Source organism: Galeopterus variegatus, unplaced genomic scaffold (genome assembly GCF_000696425.1).
Source record: "Galeopterus variegatus unplaced genomic scaffold, G_variegatus-3.0.2 Scaffold4098, whole genome shotgun sequence".
In the NCBI taxonomy this organism is placed as follows: domain Eukaryota; kingdom Metazoa; phylum Chordata; class Mammalia; order Dermoptera; family Cynocephalidae; genus Galeopterus; species Galeopterus variegatus.
The window spans coordinates 163,806-173,351 of NW_007730209.1; the positions used below are offsets into that span (position 1 = coordinate 163,806).

At 38.4% G+C, this 9,546-nt stretch overlaps 1 protein-coding gene across 1 annotated transcript in view; it reads right to left on the reverse strand.

Annotated features, from left to right (window-relative positions):
- The window catches only part of PRDM10 (PR domain containing 10), a gene marked incomplete at its 5' end in the record, with an annotated part of 59,637 nt that overhangs the window by 22,115 nt on the left and 27,976 nt on the right, over window positions 1–9,546 (reverse strand). The window contains 5 exons of the mRNA XM_008586747.1: window positions 884–1,039; window positions 2,657–3,004; window positions 6,580–6,591; window positions 8,320–8,562; window positions 9,071–9,200. Coding sequence (XP_008584969.1) covers window positions 884–1,039; window positions 2,657–3,004; window positions 6,580–6,591; window positions 8,320–8,562; window positions 9,071–9,200 — 889 coding nt within the window. The remainder of the gene's footprint in view (window positions 1–883; window positions 1,040–2,656; window positions 3,005–6,579; window positions 6,592–8,319; window positions 8,563–9,070; window positions 9,201–9,546) is intronic.

Here is a 9,546-nt window from a genome sequence, read left to right on the forward strand (position 1 = left end):
GGTCCCGGGCCGGTACGGGTGCGACACTGAGGGTTGCGATCCGTTGCCGGTCATGAAAAAAGACAAAAAGAAAAAAAAAAAAAAGATTATTAGCTATACCACAAAACTTAAGCTTTGAAAATTACCTTCTATTTCTCTGTAATGCCTTCACATGCTATACAAATACACCCTTAATTTCCCTCCTGAATCCACATCTGATCCTTTTCCAGCTTCTATGATGGTGTAACCTACAATTATATTAAGTAGAATGTCTCTCAAGGACATTTTTTGCAGAATCATTAGATTTCCCAATGAAGCATATTTTATTGTTTTCACATTTATTTACTTAACTGTTATCTCTAAGTCCCCTTCAGGTTTTTCCTTGGCTTCTTCTAAATTCCAAGCGGCTTACTGATACTTATTATTTTTTATTTTAATTCTTGAAGTCATTAACATTCTCCTAAGTAGTCTAAGCCCTCTCAGTGTTCTTCAGATTTCCCATCTCTGTTAGATGGGACTCCTGCTGCCTGTGAGGTTCAATTACAGGCTCTCAGACTTAATAGGTGCTCAATAAAATCTCCTCATTTGAATGGTAAGTAAATGTGTTCGTCTCTTAGGAATTCCTCAACAGCAATTTAGTTTCTACTAGTCATTATACATTTGGATTATTTTAGGAGATGCATTATTATATTTGTTTGGGGATTTTAATTATTTTGAGAAAGGAAGTAAGGTAAGCTTTTTCCCTTCATTTTATAACTAAGTCAAACATGAGGCCCAAAGTGCATCTCAAGTCCAGTTCTTCACAAGTAGGTAACAAACTGGTTAAATGAACAGGCATTTACCCTTAGTGTGACATAATTCCAGGGGCCATGAGAACAACTTCAGGCTGCAGTTGGTGTCGTACCTTAAATTGCTTCCCACAGGTCGAACACAGGAAGTCTTTGCGGTCCGAATGCCTGAGCATGTGGAGTCGCAGTTTGTCTGGGCGACAGAAGGCCTTATCACACTCTGTGCACTGGTAGATCTTTTCTGAGTGGAAGCTGCGAACGTGTTTTTTCACCTGGCAGTAAAGACCATGGGAAAGAAAACTCAGGGGACTCAGGCACCAAAAGAAATGACCAAAAGCAGCTTATCAACGCTAGGGGGAGCCAGATGCATTACCACAGATTTTCATCAACCTGGCCGTGTGATCCAATCAGATGTGATAATTGGCCTCAATAATATACCGTCCCTGTCACAAAGAAACAAAACAAGTAGCCAGAAAGCCTTAGAGTCTTAACTCCCCCAGATGACTTGAAGAGTGGAAGAATGAGGGTTTGCTTGGTCAAAGCCCTGATCATTTGGGCCCATTTTTCTTTTTCTTTTTTTTAAGATTAAAAGCAGAGTTCCTTTGAGTTTAAATGAATCATGCTAAAAATTATTTATATAAGAAAACAAAAAATAATTCTTCCTCACTTTTTTCTGCCTTCAACATGTACAGAAGCAATTTAGTCCCTTTTAGTAATTGATCCTTTTACATCTTCCTATAAAATCAGGTTCTGAAGAATTAAAGACATGAATTAGATGATATAGAAAACATACCCATTTATAAGAATGATAAAATACCGGTGCCATTTCTCCTTAATTGGGACTTATTCCCTTTACTTTTAGATACCTTAAATAAAGGAAAATGGTTTCTGAACACTCTTAGCCATAAATATCCAATGAAGAAGAGCTGTGGATAGAAACTAAGTAGTGAGTCATATCACACTATTCCTATAAGACATTTTGCTTCATTATTTTTGGAGTTTCTTTTGCCGTTAAGGTCTGCCTTAAAGCAACCTTTCTAATTGTGTGAAGTGAGAAAATTTCCAAGACTCTCAACAATAAGAGAACTATGATAAATCCTAGTCTCCTTTTGCTTTGGTAAAAGAAAAAAAAAATATTTGTATGAGATACTTAGATTTAATTATTCACTGACTAGCATATAAAAATATTATTACTTGAAGCCCAAATAAAATCATGAATATTCTGGAATTTATCTTCACCCATTTTGCTCCAACAAAGAATATACTACAGGGGAGGCAGTCAGTGCTTGATACAAAAGTATATTATACATCAACTTTCTCTTTGCTTCCTTCCAAATGCGTGACCTTAGTAAAGCTAGACAAGAATCCACAGTGGTAGGAAGATGTTTCCAGCCCAGGAAACCAGGGTATGTCTTTTACAGATTCCATATATTTCATGAGTAATAAATATTGACAAGGATTAAGAAAGACTTTTTTAAAATTATAAACAGATCTGGGTGTTTATTACTTGCAAATATAATGTAAACATTTAAATGCCAATGTCTGATCTGGACATGTATGTCTTTTACAGATTCCATATATTTCATGAGTAATAAATATTGACAAGGATTAAGAAAGACTTTTTTAAAATTATAAACAGACCTGGGTGTTTATTACTTGCAAATATAATGTAAACATTTAAATGCCAATGTCTGATCTGGACAATGAAGGATCATAATAATTTTTTGTCTATCAAAGTAATTTGATTGAAGAAATATTATTCTGAATTGTAAAGTTGTTTCAAAGAAGGGATGAAAAGGCAGGTGCTGGGCAGTCTCAATTTTCCAAAAATCGGTGTCTCTTTTACCAAAAGAAGAAAGCAGACAGGGATCTCAGTAGGAGACACTCACCTGGATAAAATCTGGGAACCGTTTCTTACAAGTTGGACAGGTGAAGTAGCCATCATTGATATGAATGGCCACATGATCTTTCAACAAATCAAGGCGATCAAAGGATTCTGAGCAAAAAATGCAAGAGTAAGTCTTCTGATCCGAGTGGAGCTTCATGTGGCTCTCCAAGGACGCACTGCTGATGAAGCCCTTGTTACAGAGATCACAGGTCAACGGGCAGTTCCCCTCCCGCCCATGGAAGCGCAAGTGTTGGTCCAGTTTGTCCTTTTCTCGGAAGGCCTTCCCACACTGCAAACATTTGAAAGGCCGGAAGGACTTCCGAATAAACAGATGCTGAAGAGCTGCATTCTGAAAGACACACACAAATGTGATCATTTCATGAGAAAATCTGGAGTGGCTAGTACGTCGCATGTTTGTAGAGGATGAGAGGATGGTCCCAGCAATCACAGACTTCCCAGAGAAGGTCCCACAGAACTCTAGAACACGCATGGTTGAAAGAAGATTTCTCTGAAGACACTGAAAACGAAACCATCCCCAAAGAAGCTCATCCTGCAAAGACAGGATTTTCTGTGTTTTGTTTTATGTCTATATATGTGTGTTTTATTTTGAAAGGATTTAGACAACACTCAAAAAGTGTTCTAAATAGACTCGTACACTAAGACAAATCCCAGAGTGGAGTAGGATAAAAATCGAAGATTTGGAGGAAAAGGCTTGTGGTAAGTCACGCATGCATGAATGAGGTTGGAGCAAGCCAGCCGATGTTACTTGTTGCAGTTCTTGAGGAAAGGAATTTGGAGCATTATTAAAATGTTCAGCAAAAAAAGGTAACAAAAAAAACTGAAGGGTAGTCCTTGCCAGGGTAACAAAAAAAACTGAAGGGTAGTCCTTGCCAGGGTAACAAAAAAAACTGAAGGGTAGTCCTTGCCAGGGTAACAAAAAAAACTGAAGGGTAGTCCTTGCCAGGGTAACAAAAAAAACTGAAGGGTAGTCCTTGCCAGGGGTTGGTGGAAGAGGAAATCACCTTCTTTCGAAGGTGACGTAAACATTCTGTAATTATGTAGTGGTGATGACTGCACAACTTTAGGAATATTCTAAACATTTAAACAAAAATATTTAAAAGGGTAAATATTATGCTACATGAATTATAGGTCTCAATTTAAGTAGAAGAACTGAAAGGGAAATGAAGGACTCAGGTTGATGTGAATGTTTGCTCATGAAACATAATGCATGAGCACATATCATAAGTGGAATATATGCACTTCATCACTCCCTACTTAGAAAATGCAGAGGACAAGTTCCCAGTGCAGCTAGTTAGTTCTGTTGGTTAGAATGCCATGCTAACAAAGTTAAGCTTCTCGCTTTGTTCCCTGTCTAGACCAGTCAATTTTGCTCTTTGTTCTCAGTCACAGATTGCACTTCTAATGCTGATTAGCCATCTTGTAAATGCATGCAATTGTCATAGGGAACCCAAGTGAGAGGATATGGATACTTAGCACAAATCCATCACTACTAGAAAAACAACTCATGCTCTACTGAGAGCAGATCAACAGAACCATCTTTCACACAGAGAATACAGAATCAATATTTTAGTTATGCTGTAATGAAGACTCATTCATAAGTTCCTCAAAACACCCAGGGAAAGATCTAGATAGACACGCGGAGGGAAAATTCTGTCAAAAGTGTACCTGTGAATGTGTGCCTGTGTGGCTATAAGAGAGTAATAATTGAAGGATTGATGGAGACAATGCATTATCTGTGCAATGAAGAAAGTATAGTGAACAACGCTTAAACTCTTAATTTCAAATTATAAGAAGCAACTTCTAAACTAAATTTAATGTGAAATAATCATTTGGGGGAAAAGCAAAATAACTATTTTGGATTTAGTAAATTTCCTTCTGAGGGCTTCTCTAACAGGGCAGGGAGAGACATTTTAAGATGCTACCTACTCATTTATCTTGAGTAGATGAATAGAAATTCTGTTGTCTTCCTGTGTTGACAGGGCTGCATCAGGGAGTATATCGTTTTTCATTCTCCTTTGTCACTAGATCCCCTTAACAAATTGCTAAGCTCATGGGAGATGCTTAATAATAGTTTGAAAATTAATGAATATATTTCATATGAAACAAAAAAATTATTTCGAGGTCTTTTCTGTAGCATCTGCAGAGATCTTTAAGAGTAGGTCTTTTGCAAATCACCTACAGAGCTTGCTTGTACTTCCTCGCACTGCTTTGCAGTCACCTAATCTTTTTACTCTCTCTGGATAGATACTTATTTCCATAAAAGTGCTTACTATTTTGTCTACTTACAAAACTTTTTGGAAATATTGCAGATAAAAAGATGACATTCTGAGATTCAGAGATTCAAGATTTAGAGCACTTTTGCCATGTAAGAATCATTTCCTCTATCCAAGTTCAGGGAAGTTTCCAAGGGCAGACACAATGCACAAGAACAGATTTTGGTCCTGCTAAGGATTCCATTTCTCTTTGGGTGCCAAATCCAGAACTCAGTCTTATTTTGGTCCATTATGCTAATCAGTCTTCTGTCTTTTCTGATTAACATGAGTACCTTCAGACACTCAATTTAAACTGAGCAGCCAGACACCTGGCTCCACTCTTTTAGTTCTATTAACAAATCTTATCTTTTTAATGTCCATGGAGCCCTGAACATTGTCTAAGTACTTGAGAACTAGACTGTATTTCTCTGATCTAATGACACAAATGTGATCCTCATATACAAGGTAGTAAAAATGCTGAAACTGTTCCCACCCCTTGACCCACTTGCAGGCCATTTCCACATTAAGGCATCTTCCATAGCTCAGAACCATAACTGGTACACATTTCCAGAATAAATCATGAAAAATGGTAGAGGAAGCACGTAGATTCATTACGGTTCTTCTGATCCCTAATTTAGTCAACCACCCCATACTATATGGTACAGCAGCTACTCTAAGAATGCCAAAATAGTATCACTGCTAAATTCTGTAATGCAGGATTCAATTCACATTGCAACGAATTCTGAGACAATAGATTCTTTGCAAACAAAGATCATAAAATGTTTCTAAAATTTGATATTAATAGCTAAAGAAGCCTAAATGATTTATAGATTTTTATACTATTGTGATTCTGATATTAAAAAGAAATCAAACAATTATGTTTGTTTGTTGGTTTTTGGTTTTTTAAACAACTTTTCTTTGGCCTCTATTTTGCCCTGCTTTCAAAGCCTCTGGGAGCTAGGCCTGCCCAACATACCTCACTATCTATTCTTCAACTGGCACCCCATGTGAGGGTCAAGCTAGTGTTTGCACTGTCTCATAACCAAACCAACCACATTCCCATGTCTGGGCTTCTGATCCTATGGCTACCCTGCTCTGGAACGGACTACTACCTTCCTCCAATTTCTCTTTCAAGGACCAGTCTAAGTCTTACCTCATCCATGAATTATTCCCTGACTCCTCCATCTTTCTTTGGTCTTTCACTCTTCCAAGTTCCTATAGGAATTATAGGCTACACTTTTATAACAGCTAACTGTACCTTATAATACTTTACGTTAGTATTGACTTCCTTTTTAGACTATAAGCTCTTGGAAAACAGAGCTCAAGTGCAAATTCTATTGTGTACCTAGCACAGGGCTGAATATATAGTTAAAATGCAATACCATTCCACAGTCATTCAAATTGTTTTAGAGCTGGAAGGGACCTTGGAGATCACGTAGTCCTACCCTTCATTTTGTATATGTGGCATCTGCAGCTCAAAATTTACTCATTGATTTGCAAATAAATTATCATTATTCATTAATTTGCATTTACCATAGCAACCAAATTGTGGTTTCCACCAGGATTTAGTAAGTACAGGTTGCAAAGAACAGCAGGTCAGGCAAACACTTAAATAACATTCTGTTATTTGAAACACAGGAAACAAACCTACCTGCAGCTCCAACTGAGCAGGCAGCATTAGAGGAGAGAAAAATAGTTACATTACCAATTGGATTGGAAGACTTCCCTTCAGTTGGTCATTACCAATCTGGATAGAAAAGATGAAAAAATACATAGCCCTACTTTTTAGAATGTGTGACAGGAAAAACAAAACAGCTCAACTAAGACTAGCCTCCAAAAGCCACATACACATGGCTTTTGCTTTGACACAAAGAACCTTATACCAAAACCAGTAACCCAACTCATTCAAGAAAACAGCTAGACTATGCTTACACATCCACAACTTCACTGCACATGTGGGCTTTAGTATTTTCCTTTAAAAAATGTAAATCTATTAAGCATTTCTCTGGACTTAGAAAAAAATCAGAATGACCATAGCAGAAAAGACAGTAATTGGGCAAGGGAAAGAAGTACAGGTTGGGAAATAAAGTAGAAAGATGAGAAACAAAGTAGAAAGATAGTAATTCAAAGCTTTTTGTCCTTCTGGCCTATGTTATGTATGTCTACATGTCCTCTTGGAACAATACCAAAAGTTTTATATGTTTCAATTACAGGACCCTCATAAATGCTGTTTAGCTTCAAGAATTCTTAGAAGCTATTATATGGCTATAAATGTTTAAATGTATTTTACATTCCTTCTGGCCTATGTTATGTATGTCTACATGTCCTCTTGGAACAATACCAAAAGTTTTATATGTTTCAATTACAGGACCCTCATAAATGCTATTTAGCTTCAAGAATTCTTAGAAGCTATTATATGGCTATAAATGTTTAAATGTATTTTACATGAAGGCATGGACAAGACTATTTTTCAAGGTCCCTTCTAGCCTATAGACAAATAAGAAAACCAAAAGAACCATAAACTAAAATGATCAGCCATCTAGAGATTGTAAAGCCTGGAAAGTTAAACAAAAAGTCTCTTTCATTTACATGTAAAGCACCAGTAAAAGTCTTTTTATGTCCAGCTGCCACAAACATGGGGTTTATGTCCGTGTTTTTTGTTAGCACAGACGCTTATCCTACAGAACCATATTGTTTTCCACAAGCATCCCCTGCAGTTCCTAACTCAGGATCCGATGCTGTCTGTGAAATAATGAGAGAGGAACACATCTGCATTGGGAGTCATGGAAGCCCTGCAGCCACGTGATCTAAAGCCAAGACACAGGTGCACAAGTGAGACACTGCCTAGCATGAGACGCGAACCTACAGCTCTACTTCAAGCTATCTCCAGGTGTGTGGATTGTGCCTGCCCTATCTACTTGAAACACAAGTCCCTTTGCATTGACGAGTAATGACATTTGCCAGTCTCCCCTTGAAAACTGTAGAAAACCAAATTCAGCTACCTAAAATTAACCTGAGAGCTAGGATTAGGCTGGCTTAAAATATAAATACTTAAATCAATTAAATTTACTTATTTCTCCATTTCCAATCTGTGAACTTAGGGATGTGGAAAATTATCCTACTTTGACTATACTAAGTTGCCAGAATCCAGGCATCTGTGTCATTCTAAATTGATGGAATCTAGGACCAGCCCTGCTCACCTGACATAGGAGAGAGACACTGAGAAATAGTTAATAAAGTACTTTCTTCCAAAATAAGAAGATCAAGCATGTGATAGGCTAGATGCAAAATTTCAAAGTAGATGGTGAATAGGTTGGAAAACAGCACCGAAAACGCTGGCTGATGGAGGAAGATCAGCACCTAGAGGGACGAGCACACTGTCCCCACTTACTCGGATACGTTTGGCTCTGCGCATGTCATCAGCCGTCAGCGTGCACTGGGTGGGCCCTACGCTCTCTTCAGGCTGTGGCTGCAGATGCAGGGTGTGAGTTTCTGGTTCACGTTCCAGAGATGACTGGGTTTCCTGTGGCAGCTGAGGGATCGGGATACTGGTCTGTTCAGGTTGATCCAGCCCATTCAGAGTAGCTGGTTCAGCCTCATCAAACTGCTCCTTTGTGGGAAAATGTAGCAAGTCCTGAAATTTGCAATAACCGGGAATTATTTCCCTGCCTAGATAGAGATCAGTACTGGAAGGACTGTTGGCTCAGATTTAGATTTGTTGCTTATTTTTAAATGATTAGATTCATAATACTCAGAAAAAATATTCTCCCTCTGGGAGAGTTAATTAGGTAACTATGCACAGAATGCAAAAACTGTAAGATATTCCAGAGCACTTAACAAGGAAAAGACTGATATGACTCTTCTAGAATATCAATAATTTCAACTGTTTAATTAAACAAAGTCCACCTCTAATATCTCTGGTGAGTTTCAAATCTTTAGGGCAGCAAAGCAGGGTTTTTGTTGTAATCTTTGAAAACACATTCTTTTTGCTGTCCTCCAATCACACTTTAATTAACATGCAGTGAAGCTCTGATATGAAAGGACTCTGAACATCTGAAAGGTATTTGTATTTAAATCTCATAAAAGTTCTAATAAGTCCTCTCAATAGGCCTCTCAGAAGAGTCCTTCCCACGCCCCCATACCTGTGTCCCATCATCACTCTTTTCCCCATTTTCGCTGGTTATTTCCAGGCGGATAAATTTTGGAGGACGCCCTGGCCGTCGACCTGGGCCAAATCGCCTCTTGCCTCGTCCCCTTCCTCTGCCTCTTGTTCTGGGGACAAGAGATTGGGTTACAAACAGCCACAGTTACATAATACTCCATAACAAATATTTCCCTGAATGATCTTACTAACTCCAGATTTTGATTTCCTCTCCCTTTATTACTTTCCATGATGCTTTTCTCTAATGGAAACAATTATTTTGCAAATAGACACTTTCTAAATTTCTCATCTTTGCCTTCTATATGGCTCAAAGAAATGTCTGAGGGGCCGGCCTAGTGGCGCACTGCTATAGTGCGCCGCTTGGGAAGTGTGGCGGCGCTCCCGCCGAGGGGTCGGATCCCACATACTGACCGGCCACTCACTGGCTGAGCGAGGGGCGGGGGCAACCACCCGGGG